At 41.1% G+C, this 21,349-nt stretch overlaps 1 protein-coding gene across 2 annotated transcripts; it reads right to left on the minus strand.

The window, feature by feature from the left end:
- Positions 1-602: 602 nt before the first annotated feature.
- Positions 603-21,088, minus strand: LOC138611955 (WD repeat-containing protein 37). Of its 2 annotated transcripts, none has more exons than XM_069685233.1 (14): positions 20,957-21,088; positions 19,535-19,702; positions 15,693-15,789; positions 13,502-13,597; positions 13,274-13,338; positions 8,718-8,853; positions 8,309-8,380; positions 6,919-6,963; positions 6,582-6,658; positions 6,166-6,403; positions 4,707-4,848; positions 4,305-4,439; positions 4,008-4,122; positions 603-3,599 (listed from the first exon to the last, which is right to left on the minus strand). In XM_069685233.1, the coding sequence occupies exons 2-14, from the start codon at positions 19,670-19,672 to the stop codon at positions 3,468-3,470; spliced, it is 1,488 nt and encodes a 495-aa protein (XP_069541334.1). In that variant the 5' UTR covers positions 19,673-19,702; positions 20,957-21,088; the 3' UTR covers positions 603-3,467. The 2 variants fall into 2 exon arrangements, with proteins under 2 accessions (XP_069541334.1, XP_069541333.1); XM_069685232.1 differs by having other exon boundaries at positions 6,166-6,406.
- Between the last annotated feature and the right edge of the window lie 261 nt (positions 21,089-21,349).

A 21,349-nucleotide genomic window follows, 5' to 3' on the forward strand; every position in this document is an offset into this window, starting at 1 on the left:
TCAATATTACTCCAATCACACGCGTACTGCAAACCAGAACACTTGCTGTCCCTAGGATCCACGTCCCTGCCTACAGATTCTACATTTCTACAAACTTTTAGTAGCTAATATAAATAACTAGAATAAATAAGAACTACTTGGAAAAAAATCTAATAATAATAAATTACAATACTTTAAATTTCTTTTGAGGAAAGTTTAGTTTGTCAGGTGAATTAATAGTTTACACCAGATAATGCAAAACATCTAATTAGTTTCACAGTTCAACTAATAAAAGTTACATGAATCCTCCCTGGTATAACTTACAAAAATAGTTCAGTTTTATGTGAATGTGAAGCCTTTAGCAGATAATCTAAAATCATTCATTGTAAAGCAATAAACTTGATTAACACAAGCTTAAAACAAATTAAATGCAGGATCAGGTCATCAAGTCGTAAAGGCTAATAAAAAATGCTGCAGCTGGAATACACTATATCGCCGAACTGGCTACTTTCTTTATATATTACAATTTTTATAATACAAATGTTATGGTTTCAAAATAAGAGGAGGTTAACACTTTACATTTGTCTTTTGAAAAGTACTGAAATCACTTTCTGAAAAACTGTTTTTCCCCCCACTTGTCAAAAGCCAAATATATTTCAACAAACAAACGTATTGTATACGTAGATTTTAAGTATTTCTAAGGCTTTTCTATTGTTAGAAATACATGTCCATACTCAACTGAACACAACAGTTGTAAAGTGTTAACACATATACACACATAAACACTGGGTATCCACAAAAAAGTGATTTTTTCCCCACTATAGGGAGAAATGTTTGTCATGTAAATGTTACTGTTGAATGAAAAAATGTGTTACAAACCAGCAAAACGCTCCACAAATCTAAAGCTAGACTTTTAACAATCAGTTTGTAATTAACTGTGCTTGTTCATTATGTTGCTGCTGCAACTTGTGAGGCCTGTTGAGAACACACGCCGAGTACGACAGCAGGGCAACAGCAGTGCAAGGGTTGTACTGGAGTTGAAAACTGCTCATTATTACAACATTAAAACACTATTTAGACATTGATTTGTATCATCACACAGACACACACAGAGGCTTTGTTCTTTAACGCAGTGAAATCATCTCACACAAACACACACACACACACACACACACACACACACATTGTAACAGCCTTTAACATTCACTTGAATGCAGCTTTGGCTAAGTGTTTAAGTGGCAGTGTCAAAGCAAAGCAGGTGACAGCAAACGCATCACGACACTCTTTTGAGCTTTCACTAGTTTTTAAAGTACCATTACAGATATGACACTGACAGAATCCTACAACGGTGTCAAACACTAATGACTAAAGGGCAATGCGAACAGCTAGAAAAAAAGGAGCTGTTTTTACAATCATGTCAAGTATCGGTACAACTGCAGCGCTGGGCAGCCGAGGAAATGTTTATAAGTCTACATCGATTGCTAAATATTTCAAATTTGACAACTTTTGGTTGAATGAAATCAGATTTCATGAAATGAAAGTGATTTAATGTCTTTACAACAGGTACACATAATTTACCTACTGAACAAGCAGAGCAATTCTATTTCACATGCGTCTGCTCTAAGCGCTCACTGTGTAACACTTTCTTTATCTTTAAGGACGCGACAGGTTGGGAGGAGTTGGGGGCGAACACATCGTTCTTTCAGAAGCTGATGCTTCTTAACATACCAGAAGGACAAGCACACTGGAGAGTAATCCTTCGGGTACTAACACAGCAACTCTACCAGTGCAGGAAATATTTTGTATAGAGGAAAAAGAAGTGGATTTCAGTTCTGTTGTTAGCAGGTTTACTTTTTTTCACTATAGAAAAAGGACCAAGAAACCTTGTTGGTTAAAGTGTATGGCCTTGGGACAATAATGCACAGAGCTGTTGTCCATTCTGACTGTCTTAAAATATACAGAGCAAGAAAGAAGTTTTCTTCTACAACAACAAAAAGAAAAAACTGTAACAGCGATTGGACTTTTCAAAAAGGTGCAAAACCGTATCGCAGACTTCTGAGCGTCTGAGCAGAAACGAGCAGAGAGCTTCAAACTCTGATAATAAGAGCTGGTAGAAGGCGTTTCCTGTGTGATGAGCTCAGAATACATGTACATACATATAGTTTAACATGTATTATAGATGTTAAAGTGATTATTATTATGGACTGATGGACCAGTTGGTGACGCGTTCTCCATCAGCCAGCAGTGGTTGGTCTGCCAGAGAGGGTAGGCGGAGCTAAGCGGCTGCTTTTCCGCTCTCTGCAAGTGTTGCGAGTAAACAGTAATCTACTATGGCTGAACAAACAAAGAAAAGATGGATGACTACAGATACAACTTCAACAAGAAGTGAAAATCCAAAGAAGAAGAAACAAACTCGACGCTCAGATGAAGCAAACAGTCGGAAAAGGAAAGCGACCGTCAGCCAGGAAAATCAAGAGTTACAACCGGAGCCAACCGTGGACGTCACACATGCAGCACTGTCTGGATATCTGGGAAGTGTGCTCCTGCAGTTACCGTTTATCGCCATAGGTGGCGCCAAAAAGAACCAAACTGAGATCTTTGAGATTACAACTTTAAGCTTTGAATCTGAGGTGCCAAACTAAATATTTCAGAATGAAATTCAAGAGGAAAAAACTCACTTTTTGAATCATTAAAAACCTCTAATCAAAATTGATAACTTGCCAAAGACAATCTAAGGAAATAATTTCAGTAAATATTTGAGAAACTAATAAGATTTAAAAGGAGTTCCTCATATTCAAAGAGTCGGGGCGTCTTTCTACGGCTGCCAATTTGTCTATCAATCAAAGAAATCAGGAAATTAAAGTGAAGCAGAAGCTAAATTGAAACTGTGTACAGATAAAGTCCTGAAAACACACCAATAATGATTAAATAAAGCATCAGACTGCCTAATCAAATCCTAAACCTGCTATTGGTGCACAATAACCTGATTCTGTATGTGCAGCCTCTTACTTCAGCAAAATGTATTGTGCTTTTTAGCTTTTAACAAAGAAGAAGAAATATCATATCTGTGCTTTTTCATCAGTGTTGTCTTTTTTTTGGAAAGGAATCACTTCCTTGTGAAAACAAAAAAAACACACACACACATGCTGTAGGTAGTGAGATATAGAGAAAGATGCGGGACGCAATGAGAACAGGCCCATTTTTTTTCTCCTGCCCCTCAGTCTGGAGGAGGTCAGAAGTCAGGGAGCTTAAAGTGTCAAATACTGACCTCTTGTGGACTGAAAAGCCGGCTGCTAAAAGTCTGTGATTTTAACTTTCTTTGAGTCGTTTCTCTTACGCTGGTTAAAAAGTGACAGACTAAAAGAAGCATGAAACTAAAGTCTTTAACGCCACCTTTTCAGGCTGCAGGATGTGAGTGTTTGATGCTCCATAGACAGACTTTGGGTGGAGTTTCACTGTAAGGTGCCAGTAGGACGAGGAGGAGGAGGTCATTTCTCCTGCAGCAGGGCGGGGATGTTGATGTTCCAGCCGATGGCCTGCCGGTCGAAGCCGCAGGTGAACAGGTTGCAGGAGGTGTTGTCTTCACACCAGGCGGAGCAGCACACCATGCGGCGGTGACCCTGACATGCGACAGAGAGCAAGGCGACTTTAAGACACCGAGGAGAAGCACAGGTGAGGCCCTGACTAAAAATCAGCATTCATATCCATATCACTTTCAACTCATCATTACAAATACGAGCGGCAGCAAACACAAAACCTTTTGTTTGTGTTCCATTATTTTGTGTTTGTTTTGCAATGTATGAGATGCAATAATTAAATCCAAAACTTTGTTACAGACTCGAGGTCCAGATGTTAATGGATGGATGTACTGAGAGTCACTTCCCAGTTATAGAGTTAATTCCAAAGTACCTCAATGTGCAATGAAAGGTTTCTATTTCAGAGCAAAAACTTACAGGATAATAAACAGAAAGGTGTGTATGGAAGCTCTGAGGGGACAATCGGAGGCCCTTTGTCCTCCACTGACTCACCTGTCTGTTGGTTCGTGGGAGGCGAGCCAGTCGCACCCCGGACATGTCAAACAGCCGGACCTGCCGATTGTCGTGAGGAAGGGCGATGATCTTCTGGTTCACCGACACGCTGATCCTGGAACAGAACGACAGAAGGTATAAAACATCAGGTCAGAAGGTACTGGTTCCTTTACGTGTAATGTACCAACAATCTCCATAATCCATATCTGTATTTTTTTGTTCTATATCAAAAATATACAGTTGATAAAGTGATCCAGCTAGGGCAGCAGCTAACAAATACTTTAACAGCTCACAGACCTGTTGACAGCGGAGTCGGTGCGGATGGTTGCAATGGGCGACCTCATGTTCTTCAGGTCCCACACTTTGACGGTTCGATCGTCGCTCCCGGACACCACGTTGTCTCCCACCGTGAACACAGCAGACGTCACCGTGCTGCAGAAGACAGTGAGGACAGTAAAACATGACAAAGACAAATAAAAGAAGGGACGGCAGCTATTAAGTTCTTTGTTTAATACAGAAGAAGATTGCTTAAAGAGTTTCATGTGTGGCTGTGACAACTAAGGCTTTATCGCCCCCCTATGGCATGAACACGTATTACATGTAGATTTCAAATTTTAGCCCTTTAAATTGAGTTCGCTCAGGTATAATAATAAAAAGAATAAGACGAAACAGTGTGATGACTCAGTGAGTAAGACTGACTCAGTGTGTCCCTGGAACACGTTGACCGAGTGGATGGACGGGTCTCTGAAGTCCCACAGTCTGAAGGTGGTGTCTCTGGATGAGGTGACCACCAGACGCTGGGTGGGGTGTGTGCAGCAGTGGGTCAGCTCCTGGTCATGGCCTGGACACACACAGAGATACAGACACGCACACACACAGTGAGTCCCTTCTTGGTCTGAGTGAGGGTCCTGTGTTTGGCAGCATTGTGCATCTACAGTCACAGAAATGGTCTCTAAAGATGGCTCTTAACTATAACCCGAGATGCTTCAGAGTAGTAGTGGGCAGTGTTGGGGGTAACGCGTTACAAAGTAATCCATTAGAGTAATCAAATTACTTTTTTGTTGAAACGAGTAACGCAACATGTTAGTTCTGCAGGTCAAGTAATCTGTTATTTAGTTACTTTTTCATAAAAAAGAAAATAAATCGGCCTATGTCTCTTTTCCTTTAGTCTGCACAGAAACAGAAACTCCCTGAAGCTCTGTTTCTGTGTCTCTCCTCCTTCTTGGCAGGTAGCTGCGTGCCAGCAGAAGGTAAACACAGCTGTGTCAGTGCGCATGTGTAGCTAGCTAACTCAGCTAGCGAGCTAACAGAGAGGACAGCGTTTACTTTGTGGAAATATTCACATTATTCTGAATGTTTGGGTGAAAGGGACGAGAACAACATGACGGTGAAATGTAAGCTGTGTCTGGAGGAGAAGTGCTCGTCAGCTGTGAAGAGCTCGACCTCAAACGTGAAGAAGCATCTGCAGCTAAACACAGCTCCACAACACCGGTGGGACTAAGAGCCTGTGTTGTGTTGTTGTCATGGAAACAGCTGTGCCTAATACTGTATGTCTCTGCCCAGTTTACTGTTAGATTGTTAGCATAATAAAGAGCTGTAAAGGTTTATACTGCATCTGTCATATATGTGTGTATATATATACATATATATATATACACATATATCAAAACATCTGAATAATAAAGACCAAAATACTTTACTGCACTCCAGGAGTTATTTATATAGTTTTGGAGAGATGCTTATTCTTATAAGCAGAGCGTTTTATTGTGCAGTACAGTAAAGAAAATGCAGTGCCCAAATTTGTATTTTTGCTTTTTGTGACGTCATTTCTTCAGCATCTTCAATTCCCAAAGATCTGCACCATCTAAGGGTCACATCACTTTTGAAAGTTTTGCTCTGTTGTGGTTATTATTTAAGACCATTTGAAACAAGATGCAAACAACGATCTCCCGTGACGTAACGACGTCATCAACGAAAGTACAACATGATGAAGCAAACGACAGAAGAGTTGGCTCTTGGCTGCAAAAAGAATGAAGGTTCTAACTATTGTAGTTTTTATTTTAGATCATTTAAACAAAATATACCAGCTGAAGGGATGTTGGGAGGCAAATAAACACACTTTGAGAAGAGTACTGGTGAAATATTCCCTGCATCCTACCAGTGAGTGAGTGGACCAGCTCTGAGGTCTCCACATCGTACAGGTTGGCGGCTCGGTCCCAGGATGCTGTTACAACTTGTTTGCCCCCCACCAGCCAATCAGCAGCGATCACTACACCCTGATGGCTGCGCAGAGTCGTGGTCGCCACTCGGATAGAAGGACAGTCGTTTGGACCCTCGACCTCGCCGTCTGCCTCGTCTTTATCCGAAAAGTCCACGTCGTCTTCACAGGGGGTCTGCTGCTTTCGGGGGAGGGAGGGACGAGGTGAGTTAAAAAAAGACATCAGAAGCACTATAACACACACACACACACACACACACACACACACACACACACACACACACACACACACACACACACACACACACACACACACACACACACACACACACACACACAGTTCTGCTGATGCTTACACTGATATCAGCAACAGGCTGTGGAGTCGGCAGCTGCACCATGTACCTCCAGATGTGAGCAGTCTGGTCTCCAGAGGCTGAGGAGGAGAAAGACGATTAAAATAAATACAAGTCTTCTTAATAACATCACTGAAATAACGTGTGGGTTTTCCAGGGTAAAGGACAGACACAAAAATATAAGTATATATTTGATATGCGTGCAGGACCGAGTTCACACCTCTCCCAGTTGTTGAAGGTTAATTTTGACACACATTTTAATCCAGTGCATTCCACAGATTAGGCTACAAAAGGATTTCCAGCTCTGCATAACTCTAGGGAGGATCTCCTGGATCATTACCTGTTAGAGCCATCTGTTCGGTGGGGTGGAACTTGATGGAGTTCACTGCAGAAATAGAGACATAGTTGTGTCATGTATCGTCATAATGGACACTTCGGCTGCTCTGTTACTCTTACCTTCAATTCTCTGATGGTTTTTTTTCCAGTGAGTTCAAAGGTGATGAGCATATTTGAAAAGAGTGCCTACATTTCCTTAAAATGTAATTTAAAAATGTATAAGATTGAGTGATCGAGACTTTCATTTGGATTCAACACTCAAATCTGAGGGTCACTAAATCATATATATGCAAAATGTATATATATATATATATATATATATGTACACACTGTACAGTATATTTCAATGTTTCTCATATAAAATAGTGCAGAATGATCCTGAGGAGTCGCTCTGTTTATGACCAAAGCAGTGTTGGAAATTAGCACCTGCCAAATGCAAGTGTTTCTGTGCAGGTTCAGGTGAATTTGCTTAATTTACCAGCCACGGTGTCAGGTCGCATTTAAAACAAGCAAAGCAATTGTAAGAGCGATTTGTGACGGCTTGTTTCACTTGAACACACAGGTGGGTTCCTAACTCAGGGCGTTTTCACATTAGGTATGATTGCTTTGTACCATGCAGTATGGTTGCCCCCCCCTCTCCTCTCCCCCGCCGGTCAGATTTCACATTAATAATTTAGTTTCGTACCCGAGTACACCTGCGGTAGGACTCTGAAGCAGAAGGTGGCGGTAATGCACCTCAAAAACAAGAAGAAGAAGAGTCGCATCAACTACGCAACATTGTTTATATTGTCGTTCCAGTGTAGAAAAGCGCGTGAATCGCATGATCCCAAGCCCATACAATGGAGCCGACCTTCGCACTGTGCCTACTATTATTCATATCTTGGAGAAAATCCCAAGACCAACCCTCTCACCTACATTCCTACGGTATCAGCCATGACCGTGTAGTTCAGAGGATGAGATCGGTTTTATCTGCAGACCTCTTAACCCCCTGCGATGTTACACCACATTATTTTGTGGCGTTGAGACACAGGAAAAGAGGTGACAGTCAAAAAAAAGAGAAAATGGAGAGTTCGGGGAGTGGTTCGCTTTCGAGGAGACAAGCCGGACAATGTTCTGTTCGATATGTCGCCAATGTTTGTGTGCTATGTTCGTGCAGAGAGAGAAAATATGTCAGTACTTCCTTTAGAGTTTACATATTAACCTTATAAAATGAAGTCGCATATTTACCAAAATAATTAAAAATATTCTATTTTCTTTAAAACGAGGAAGTAGCTGGTTAAAAAATTAAGCAGCTTGCAGATTGGCAAAAAAGTTAATTTCCCGCCCTGGACAACAGTACCAGTGAATTTAATTACATGCATTATCATAAATGTAATGTACATTTAGAGCCCTACCTGATCCTTGATGGCCCATATATTTGAGGAGGCACTTCCCAGTCTCAATGCTCCACAGCATCGCGGTGTGGTCTGTTGAGACACATTATAGACACACAGGAGAAAAAGAACCTGACTAAATTCAACAGTAGTTTTACAGTGCGTGGCTAATGTTTACAGACTGATTAAGTACAGTAAATCTGACCCTAGCATGACATTAATTGCTTTATTTGTGTAAATGCCATTAAATAAAAGAATAAATATCTTGACAAAAACATTTTAATGATGGGAGCAGAGAGCAAAACAAGACGATAGTTGGAGACAGAAGGGAATAGATAAAATAAAGACAAGAAATCCAGGTAGTAGAACATTTAAAAAGAAAACGTGACTCATTGTAGGGCAGAAAATAATAATACAATTTGTGAAATACCTGCAGACGCAGTGCCAAGCACCACGGGTTGTGTCCTGGTGACGCTCAGGTCCCAGATGCCGTCTCTGTGGCCCACATACTCCCGGACGAGTTGGCACACCGCTCTGGAGGTGGTCGCTTTGAAACTGGACACAATCTGACACCGACATCAAACTCGTGTTATTGGTAAAGCAGATCAAAGCCATGCACCGAAGCTAACAGGGTTCCTAAACATTTCCATTTAAACTGGCTTTTTCTACATCTTTTCATTGGGTGGAGAATAAGTTTGATTCGATTTGAATAATAATTTTCCAATTTTTAGGCAAGCCTAAATTTCCTCTGCATTTAAGCCTAAATTTTAATATCACACAAAAGAAGTGGATGTAGCCACCATCATGGCTGTGTGAGGCCTTGAGTTCTGCATTTTGGCCATCACCATCTTGTTATTTTCACAGCCAGAGGAGACATTATTAGGACCATAGGATGGAAGCGCCTTGCTAAGCCTGTATCCTGGTTGAAAGGTCACAGGGTGAGAGCACATTGTTAATCGCATACCCTGCTTTATCGCCTATGTTACTCTAAATGGGACCAGCATTTACAAACATCGTGATGTATTGCAGGAAACTTCAAACTACTGACTAAAACCAAAAACTCGAGAGAAAAATGTTAACTGACGTAGTAAATCCAGTTTGGGCTGCAACTAACAACTATTTTGATGGTCGACTAGTCTTTGAATATTCAAAGGATTAATCAGATAATCAATTACACAATGACTTAATGTCTCTTATTTAGCTCTCAGCTTTTAAATGTATTTGGAGGTTCTTTTAAGCATGTGCTCACTAACAATAAAGACAATTAATATGAGTTCTTCATTAAAAAATCTGTCTTTTAATAAACGTTGCTGCTGATTTGGCTCCGACTGATACAAGAGTACAATATAAAGTTTTTTGTCAATTTCAAACCAGGACAGACAAAGTGCTGATATAAAAAATACATCCATCTTGCCTTCTCTTCAGATGTGAGGTGGCTCACCCCTCAGCAAACTCAGCTCAAGAAAATGATATGTCAGCACACAGCATGAAAAACACACAATGATGTAACTAACTAATTATTGACAATTAAATTCGGTGCCAACTAATTTTCTAATTGATTTTTGTCGACAATGTTGATTAATTATTGCACCCCAAAAATCAAGTGAGAGCTGGGGCCACGTTCTGGTAGATTGGCATATAAGTGAACCTCTTTTCGGGACCAGTCGAGTCGCCCCCTGCTGGCCATGAGTAAGAATGTAGGTTCAAGGTACTTCACACTTTCAGACATGGAGGCTAGGTCCACTTCGCATATAAAAAGTCTGTGTTTCATTCAATAAAGTATGTTTTTTTTTAACACTTTTTGGTCGGTTGTAAATGATGACTTTAGTGGAGCTGTGTAGGAACCCTGGTCTGATAGAGGGAGGAGGCGGGTCAGCAGGGTTGAGAAGCTGCTCAGCAGGGACCTTGTATGCCAAGGCTAAGAAGCTTTGGTTGACGACAGCATTATTTATATAAATCCTGGGTTAAAGTGCATTTTTTTACCAAAATAATCTTTAGTGGTATTTGCTTTAATCATCTCTGAGCATGTGCAAGGTGGGGTAGTTGTTTCCCCAACCAATCGGATGCTCCAAGTGCTTTAAAACAAACACCATTCAACCCAGATCTGGTATCAACAGAAAGGTAGACACATTAAGTATCAGCAGTTTGTATTACATTCATCATGGCAGGATTACTCAAATGCAAAACCGCAATAAAGAAAGAAAAGTCTAGAAAGGGGAAGAGGGGGCAAAAAATACGTAGTTATGGTGGGACAACAGAAATTGATCAGTAATTATTATACAGTTGTAAGAAGATTTTGTCAAGTTGTTTACATTAAAGATGGGGATGATACAAACTGGACCCTTGGTTCGTTTTGGAAACAGACCACTAAATAAGTTCCAACTGAAAGGAAGCAGGAGAGCATAAACAGCAGCATCATTCTTTTGAAGATTAAATCTCAGGCTACACATACAACAGAACATTTCCTTTTTATATTTTTATCTGCTGAAAGATCCAAAAATAATCTGAGAAAAATGACACTAGAGATGTGATGATGATGATTAAAGAGCATCGCTTAGCATGGTGGCAACCAGTGGTTGCTGGTTGTTAGCGGGCAGAACAGAGTATTGTGAAAATAAAATCTATCAAGCAGCTGATCTGTCCAAGAAGGAGTTCTTTATATTAAATATATTCAGTGTAACATGATTTCTCCAAGTTCCGATTTGTCATATATACAAATGCAGAATGACAGATGTGATAATCAGGCAGAAGCTGAAGTTTCTGGTTCAAGTGTAACACTGATGCAAAAGGTTACACGTCTATAAACATGAAGCATCTGACTCCGGGAACTCTGAGGAGATGCAAAGCGCTTTAAGTGACTGGCTAAGCAACCAGCAGTTAATGCTCTACAGCTTGTAGCTTGCATTTGCTGTCTGCCAAAACCACATCAAGACTTTGCTTCTTGTAAAATGGATTTTACTTTAAATGTTCAGTTAAAGGGGAATTGTGGTATTTTAAACCTGGGCCTGATTTAAAAAACATATTTTGGGATCTAAGTTACTAACAAAAAGTTTGGGAGTTGACTGCAATGGCTCAAGAGTAATCTCTCAGGGAAAATGACCCCAACCAAAGAAGGCCCACTAAAGTGGTTGTTTTTGACAGGCTCTGATTGTTATTCAAAGTGTCCGACAACATGGCAGAGTGGATGCCTACAGAGATAAACCTTTTGTTAAGGAATAATAAAGATGCTTCTTTTGGCCAGACACAGCTGTCACATCATCCTCTCATTAAAAGCCACCAGACGCCATTGAAAAAAACAGTAATTTTACTGCGCAGAACAGTTGCTGGTCTATCTTCGCCTCGATTGGTCACAAGAACATGAACAAAATAACTGGTGGAGAAACTCCTGTGTTCTGCAAGGTAAAATGACAATGGTGTCGGGTGGCTTTTAAAGAGAGTTAAACCCCTTTCCCACTGGTCAAAAAACCTGCCAATACACAGCTTTTTTGCTTAGTGGGAAAGGTTACAACCGGTATTCAGACCCGGGTCAAATGACTCTTAAGTAGACACAGGTAATTATCACCTCGGCGCCGATTGGCAATGATGGGAACACAAAACGCGGGTCGACACGCTAATCTCCACCCCCTTTCCGGCGCGATGCTATGACGCGCATTGAAGTTCCGGCCACTGTCGCATAAATACGGAAGAACAAACAACGCTGCCTTTGTTCTCTGTTTCGTGCAAGATGCAGCAACACAGGCAAGACAGCGAGGTGAGAGAGCTTCCAAGGAGTATAATGTTCTTTGTGCATACTGTTGTTTACTAACCCCGGTTCCTGCGCTTTTGTGACGTCAGTCGGTGACGCAGCAGAAAAGAGACTGAAAGCAGTATACTCCCCTGGCAATGGGAGAAAAAGACAATCAACGGGTCTTCCCGGGTCTGAAAAACCTGCGTCAACGCATCTTTGGTGGAAAGGGGTATTATGTAGCTAACAGATGTTTCTGGTCAAAAAAGAACAAAATGATCCAACTCTCCTGAAATCCTTTCAGAAATATTGTCAGGCAGATTAAATAAATATCTGATCCTGTCAGTGGCAAAAACAAGCACTCTTAGAGGTCGACTTTCATCTGGCACATTTGCCCAAAAGAAACATGGTACATGCGGCCGGTACCTACATGTACCATGGCAGCAAAATGTGATGTGGCAAGCGGTTTTCAGCAGAACGCACACTCTGCCTTAAAGGAGAACTGATCTAAAGCAGCTGAAAAATGCTCCTCCGCCTTCAGTACTTCATTAATCAAGGCACAAAAAGCATCTTAAAGTAACAGCTGTGTCTTGTTAAAGATGTCTCCATAGTGTACCATTATGTGAATGCCAACAAGTTGCTTAATTAAAAACCAAAGGTGGTGCAACTGAAAAAGCCTGTTAGTGAGATAACAAAGTTGTGTTTTATCTCACACAGAAACTGATAGAAAAGCTCAGAGTCCTACATTTGAATGACCAAGTCTCTTGGGGAGGGAGTGTCCACTCCCTGGCTGGGCTGTTCATGCATATTGGCACACAAGGGGGAGAAATCAACAAGTTACCCATGAGTCTCCACCCCACAACTCCCAACTGGTCACACTGAAGTTGCGGGATCCACCTACTCTGGCATGGCAAGAGTTTGAACGCGGCTACGGGCAGAAGGGTGAAACAAGACAGCAGTTCTTCTCTTTAATATTCAAAAGGCATGTGATTGAGCACTGACGAGCTCGGATACAGTGGAGCCCATTTACCAATTAAGTCACAGTTTGTATTATACCTTACCTGATACAACAGACAGTCTTCAAGCCACTATTCTCTCAAATTATCTTAAAATAAAACCAGTAAATAAAGTACAAACACACACCCATGTGAGCAGACTTAAACCTATAAATATACCTATAAAAATATACCTAATATATGTAGCAATGATTGTGTGCCATGTTTTCTTGCACTGGACCAGAACAATTATACAACAGTATTCACCTTGCTTGTGGAAGCCTTGTAGGTCGTCTTTAGTTTTTGTGACAGCTGGCTGGTGCTGTGACTTGCTGTGGATCACAGAAATAAGAGGTGGGAAATAAAAAGGTAATTGAAAGAAAAACAAAATCAGCAATTAAAAAAATGTGTTTGCTATCATTGTTTTACTTTTTAAAAGCTTAAAAAGCCAATGTACATAAACCTGAGGTCAACACAGAGGGAAATTCATCTCACCTTTCGTTTTCAGCGCTCCTTTGGCTAAATCTGCCCCTTCGAAAGTTTGCCCGTCTGCCGCCAAGCGATCATTCAGCGTTTCGATTTCTCTGCGTACTGAGAGTCAAACGGGCCACATGTTAAAGAGCTGTTAGCAACAAGAACAACTGCACTTTGCACTGATTTTGGAGGTGTCAAAATGCAGCTATATTTAACATAACAAGTGTTGTTGTTTGCATGTTTTCAAAGTGTTTTCCATAATAACATGTTAACGATAAAGGACAGAAAACAAAGACTAGAAATGATGGGTAATATGTGAGGTAGGTAGATAAAACATAAAGCACATTAACAATTAGAGGTACAAATTAAAGCAGATCAAACTATAAATGCAAGTGTTTGCTAAAATCTGAGTAATATAAGAGAGAGACACATACACAGAAACCCTCCAATTAGTGATTCAAATAAAAGCCTGATTGTTTTTTTAAGGGATTTAAAAAGGAAACTGATTTCGTAAGACAAATTTCCTCTGGCTGGCTGCCGCAAAGTACAAAGAAAGCCCAGTCACCTCACGCTTCGAGTCTGGACTGTGGAACAAACACAGCTCTATGCTTGAGTTCTAAGATCAGAAAAAAAGATTTGTTTTTCTAGCAAAAAGCCTCCTTTAAGCTACAAAACTGCTAATTGTTATCAAAGAAAGCCAAATAGTTGTTGAATTTGACAGATAAGTCCTACTTTTATTAACACTTTTAAATGTTTTCTGCTCTTTAAAGTGGTAATCTCGAAGATCTCAGTTTGGTTCTCTTTGGCGGCACATATGGCGATAAACGGTAATTGCGGGAGCACACTTCCCAGGTATCCAGACAGTGCTGCATGTGTGACGTCCACGGTCGGCTCCGGTTGTAACTCTTGATTTTCCTGGCTGACGGTCGCTTTCCTTTTCAGACTGTTTGCTTCATCTGAGCGTCGAGTTTGTTTCTTCTTCTTTGGATTTTCACTTCTTGTTGAAGTTGTATCTGTAGTCATCCATCTTTTCTTTGTTTGTTCAGCCATAGTAGATTACTGTTTACTCGCAACACTTGCAGAGAGCGGAAAAGCAGCCGCTTAGCTCCGCCTACCCTCTCTGGCAGACCAACCACTGCTGGCTGATGGAAAACGCGTCACTAACTGGGCGCTGCTTGGGATTTTTTCTAAGAAAGTTGCCACAGACACCCAGTCTGTAATACTGCAAATGCAAAGGCTTTCATCAGTGGGCCATAGGCTCAATCACCATTGTGTTACCTCATTCGGCGATATAGTGACTAAATAGACATTTATTTAAATGAATACTTTCGAGATTATCACTTAAACATAACACGTTTTCTAGTTTGCATGTTTTCAAAGTGCTTTCCATAATAAAACGATAATACAGCAACTATAAAAGAAACAAAAGAAAGACTAGAAATGATGGGTAATATGTGAGATAGTTAGATAAAACATAAAACCCCACTATCACCAATAGAGATACAAATTAAAAGCAGATGAAAGTATAGTGTCTGCTAAATTCTGAGTAAAGTGTAATACAAGAGAGAGACACATACACAGAAACCCTCCAATTAGTGATTCAAATAAAAGCCTGAGTGTTTTTTTAAGGGATTTAAAAAGGAAACTGATTTCGTAAGCCAAATTTCCTCTGGCAGGCTGCCGCAAAGTACAGAGAAAGCCCAGTCACCTCACGCTTTGAGTCTGGACTGTGGAACAATGCTTGAGTTGTAGGATCAGAAAAAAAGATGTGGTAGTCATCCATCTTTTCTTTGTTTGTTCAGCCATAGTAGATTACTGCTTACTTGCAACACTTGCAGAGAGCGGAAAAGCAGCCGCTTAGCTCCGCCTACCCTCTCTGGCAGACCAACCACTGCTGGCTGATGGACTTAACAGACATTTATTTACATGAAAATCTCGAGATTATCACTTTAGTTACACCATTAAAGATGCGTCTTCTCATTCAAATGGTTAATGAGAGGTGGAGAGGACAATTTGCAGCCCTAGTGAAAACAATGGAGATAAACAGAAGCTGTGTTTGAAACCCAAACCAGATAAGGATTAGAAATTTGTTCTCTTCAACAATTATTGCCAAAGTTCCTCTCTCCTGACTTGTAATGAGAAGCTTCCAGTGTTACTCAGCATACTGGCTCTATTTATTGTTTTTTGTAGACAACAGTTGAAACAAACTTACATTCCAGGTTTTCTATGTAGAGGTTTTCAAACTCCCTCTCGATCTGACTGAACAGGTCCAGCAGATTGCTCCTCAGAGACAGAGGCAGTTTGGAGTCCTGCAGGGAGAGAACAAGGAGAATGTAAAGCATTCAAAAGCCAAAGGTTATGACATTAAACACTGTGTCTGACACCCAAAGTATCTCTATTTTATGAGGACGAAAAGCAGCAAACCCTGACACTCAGATGAAGCACAAAAGGGCCCAGCTGAGATGCGTCTCCCCTTGCAGACATATCAAATGTTTATCGGCTTAAGCCTGGATCCCACAGGATCACTGGTCCGTCAGATGGCGTGCGCCCTACCTCACTGGAGGTGTTTCTCGTCCGCAGAGGAGCGCTGGCCCAAGCAGCAGGATTCGCGAGATAACAAGATCGCAGGAGAACTGCATAATCGCGCGGGAATTGCGAAATCATAACATCAATATTAAAACAGAGCAAGACACAAACAACAGTTTCAGTTTGCACCTCCGAGATTGATTAACTGCTCATTTGGAGATCATTCTGTGATTTTTGTACTTCTACCATGGCTGAGAACACGGTGATAGGATACGTGGTAATAAAAACGTGAGTCTGTACATGGTGCTTTATTTTGAAATTACCATTTTTTGTGTCTGACTTCCTGTTTGGAACGATCTGTTCTGCTCTCTTGAAGCGGCCTCCGTCAAAAATAGGCTGGGCGCGTATTTTTAGCGGAGCAGAGCACAGAGACGCTTCTGGGACGCATCGGAGACGGAACGCGGCGGACACGGATCTTGTGGAATCCAGGCTTTGGAAGAAAGGAGAAACTGAAAGATTGTGAGCCCTTATCTCAGGTTATTAGATGATTTTGTAACCTGAACATTATGGGATTCATCTCTGAAAATAGCAGAGCCGAATAAATATCAATCACTAAGCTAAGAAAAATCAATTCAACATAACAGTTTTGTTTGATATCATGGAGAGTCTGTGAATACAAACGCTTAAAAAACAAGCCTGCACCAATACAGAGCATGTTACTGCAACAAAGCAGAAGACTCTTATCGCACAATTGAAACTTTGAGGAAGGAAATAAGCAAAAACTCCAGTCTCAGGCTCAAACAGGAAGGAGTAAATAATCGTATCTATAAAAGGACAAAATCTATAAGAGGGTTAAGAAGCACAAGAGACATGATGGCTCCTTACAGACGTCAGAAGAGGGCCAAAAAACGGAACTTTAACAATAAGAAGTAAACACAAAACATTAGTTCCAGTGACTGACCATGACTCAGTGCTTCATTAAAAAACAAGTGGCATATAAGCTTTGTCCAGACAAGATGAAACTGCCATCTTTGAACCTGAATGCAGAGTCCTCCTTGTGCTGAATCGCTGCTTTCAGCTGTATTTTCTAAAGGAATCAGTCAAGTGTGCTGTTAGCATTCAGAGGCTGATGTTAGCAGTAGAAAGGTTTGCGCCACATTGCACACATCAAGAGAACTGCACTGTAAAAACAAAGGCTGCAGCATGGGGGGAAGGTACATAATAACATACAGTGCTGTATGTTATGCAAGGCCTGATATTGAAGCTATTATATGGAGAAGTGAAACCTTCACAACATCCGTGGAGAAATTTGTGTTGTGTGTTGAATTTGATTTATTTAAAGAGCAACTACATTAACACTCAATGTTGTCTGAAAATGGCTGTGGAAGAAGTTAATCCTTGATTTCATATTATTTACAAGAAATAAGGGCACAATTTTTAGAGGAAACGTGTGCTGCTTTTTTTCCCCAACATGGCGTCATATTACGTCACAAGAGGGACTTGCGGTGTCCGACTCTGCTGTGAAGAAGTAGGTGGTAGTGAGCCTGAGCGGTTGTATCATATGTATAGATACTATTTCAGTAGTCTAACATTGCATTTCACATCTCTTATGATGGTTCATTTTTGGGGACATCGAGCCAACCGTTCTCCTGACAGGAAGAGGAGCAGAGCGAGCTGGGTGCGTTTTGTGCAGGTGAATACGGGACTTCGGGACGGGAGACACAAGCACCTGTCAAACAAAGTATCAGGAAACTGTCATCGCTCTCTCTCCCTCTCTGTCTCTATCTTTCACACCGCTGTGGCTCCGTACAACATATTGCGGATTTACCATTATAGAAGGCAAAAGGAAATACAACTGATACAAGCTGACACTCACCCATTAGTAACTGGCAGGTATGAGGCGTCACTAACTTAAGGAGTTAATTAATGGACGGGGTAACGCTATGCATATCGTTATGTGCAACCTATGGCAACCACTTCAGTGATGCACGAGCAGTCTGTGTTCACTTCTTAAATACAGTCTTTGATATGTTTTTAACTCGACAGTGTGACACTAACTGCACCAAATAGGTGTGATTGAACCCTGAGTGTCACTTGAATATCACATATGAACTAGAAGAAGATATATTGATTCTAAATAAAGGAATAACTTTCAGGACCACCAAACAACACCTCCTCTAAAATCTAATCGAACCTACACATCTAAAGCTAGCGCTAAAAACACTGGGGAGTAACACTACTGTCCGAAACACGGAGGGTTTGACACCTGAAACTTACCTCCATTCTCATGAGGGATTCCAGATTATCAGAGGACTGGGACCAAAGTGAAAAACAAAAGGTCATGAGGAAGGGAATAGACCTTTTTGCACTAGGTTCGATTAACTGGCCAAAACCCACAAAAAAATGGGACTGCATGATAATAGATGTTCAACTGTACACCACAAACCCGGTTTCACATTCAGGGAGTCCTAAACACTGTCTAGGCAGTTCACTTCTATCAGGTATATTAACTAGCTGTTAACAGCTAAGTATTAAATAACTTCCTCTTATTATCAAGAAGAATACTCGTGATTAAAGAATTAGTTTGGGATTCTGGAGAAACTTTGCGGATATTTGAACTCAACAGCCAAACAAATACACCTCTAAAATTCCTGGGCGTGCAATTTCTAAGTTTCTTGTGGACAAGGATGCAGAGGAGTAAGAGTGTAAGAGTTGTTTAGAGCATCTAGAGGAAGTTTGTTCTGCAGGCGTCGATAACTCCCCTCTGAAAATCAACACAGAGGCTCCAGACTAACCTGCATATGCAATGGGTCTTACAATAACACGCTAAGCTTCTGTGGCTTAGAAGGTTTGTCAACTCTGATTTTGAAGCCTGAATTATTAAACTCTTGGCTTAAACATTCTCCTTTCACTTAGTTTAGTGTGTTTAGGGTGTAAATATTAATAGATAAAAGTTCAACCACCTTAAAGGGCCGAATAACAGATTATATGATAGATTTCCACTCATTTGAATCCAATTAATAAGTTGCCAATCCTTCCTTCTGTGGCTCTGACTCTTATATTATATGGTTTTATATTTTAAGAGATGATTAACTTATGGAAACTGTGTTAACAAAGCATCTCTGCAGTAGCTCAGTTCCTCCTCGGCCAGACTGAAATCCAGCCGTGCTCTCTTTTCTGAGAACCAGGAAAGGGCACAACTGATCTAACCGATCCACCTGAGCAAGGTTCAGATGCATGAGTTTTGAATCCATCTATTTTAACCATTAAGTTAAAATAACCTCACAGTCAGCATGCAGTAACTGTGGCATGCTTAAGCCAACACCAATATGAACCTTTGTGTTCTAACCATGTGCATTAAAACCTAATTGGCTTAGGCTTACAACCAAGGTGCTTAAGCATGCTGACACACACAGCAGGACAGCAAGCTCATGATGAAAGTGGTTATCTTGACTAATTAATTACGTTCTCTACACCTTTTCTTTGTGCTTTAGTTGTTGTTGTTTTTTCTGTGTAATAAGTCTTTACCTGTCCCTCCAGCATGTCCCTCTGCAGACCTGAGCGGTCCTGCTCGGTGCTGTTGGTCCTGCGGATCGACAGGCTGTGGGACTTCCTCTTCTGCTTGGCCTGGCGGGCCGCTGCACTGCTCCCGCTCTCAACCGGCATCCCTCCTTCCAAACCTGAAGTAACCACAGTCTGAAAGGACAAAATGAGAGCAGAGAAGGAAATCCTGGTTAAAATAATGTTGTTGGGAGGGGCGGGGGGGCATGGTGTGAGTCCAACAGCTACAGTCATTGGAAAACATAAGACGATTGTGTTGCACTTGGCTGTAGTTTTATTTGTTGGCTTCCACATGCGAATGAAAGCTGAGGACACCAATCCTACTACTTTAACACCGGGGGATTCCAATAAGCCAGTAGGTTTCATCATGTTACATAGGTTTAAATTATTTATCATAACAGAATATAAAATTTGAAAAACACACAGGACTCCCACGTCCGTGCGTCATAAGGAGGGAGTCATTGATATGGATGCTCATATCACAGTTATGACACAACATAAGCCTGCCTCCAGCTGTCACAAATCTTTGCCCTTGAGTTGACATAACATGGTCTCTGACCACATAATCAGACGTTTGTCCTTCTACCAGCCAGCCTTTAAGCAAACTCATAAAGCCATTGCTGCTTCTGTCATCCTTCATGGTCTTTCCACTAAGGAAAGCGACTTGTTTAGCTGTCAGTCACCTAGGCTGGTGGTTCGTTTCTCTTGCTTTCAAGCGATGTGTTGTTCCCCAACGAGTTGGCTCTTAGAGCCAGGTCCAGGAGAAATGAAAACAAACTATAATAAAAGGGTAATCCTTTAGCATAATTATTAAATATGATCAAAAATCTTGCATATTTACTTCTTGCAATAAATAAGTATTCAGTTAATACACACATCTGGGCGTAAGAAGGCCCAGTATAGTCGTACTAACAATTCCAAGTGATATGTGCACACATGCCAATAACAGGTCACAACACTGCTAAATTTGACTGAATTATAAAAGGCAAAGGTGCTCCTAAATGAAGAGCCGCGTAGAAGGCGAAAGAGACTGCTCTTACTGCCGAGTTCAGGCAAATGATCCGGCTCCCTGAACAGAGCCGAAACTCCCATCAACAGTGCTGTCACTGTGACCTAAAGATGTGAGGGCAACGAAAAAACACTCTTAAGCCCGTTGTGTTTCGGGACATTAGGAGGCAAAATACGTCAAAGGAACATTAAGAACGAATAGACTTTCCATAATGTGCGTTAACGTTAACATTAGCACAAGTGCAGACAATGTTAGCCTTGTTCAAGCTCGACATAGCGTTTAAGCTAAGCAAAGCTACCGTTATCCCTGTTGGCTAGCTGTGCGAGCATGCTAATAGGCTAACGGTAGGATAACCTTCCAAACACCGGAATCCAACTTACCAGAAATCTACAATTGAAAGGTTATATTCCGGGATGTTGTGGGAAATGTCGTTCTTTGTAACATTTTCTTCAATGTCCGAAAAAGCGGCACTGGTTTTGTCCAGAATCCGTGTTGACAGTTGACGAGCTCCGCTACGTGAGGAAAGATAACGAAGCCAATTCCGGCCCGGGGATTTTCACAATAAAAGCCAACTTTGAAAAACTGTGGCTGGCACCAGACCGAACTCTACTCAAAAGAGACTAGCTTCTTATTAACTTTTACCAAGGTTTGACCATACGACAGAACCTAAGCTTTGCAACAAAAAAAACCGGGAACCCTGTTGCCTTCTAAAAAATACAATGCATGCAGAATTAAAAAGAATTTATGCACGTCCTGTACAACACATTTACTCA

This window comes from Semicossyphus pulcher, unplaced genomic scaffold (assembly GCF_022749685.1).
Source record: "Semicossyphus pulcher isolate SPU_LCO1_2020_fin unplaced genomic scaffold, fSemPul1.0.p SCAF_7, whole genome shotgun sequence".
Classification (NCBI taxonomy): Eukaryota; Metazoa; Chordata; class Actinopteri; order Labriformes; family Labridae; genus Semicossyphus; species Semicossyphus pulcher.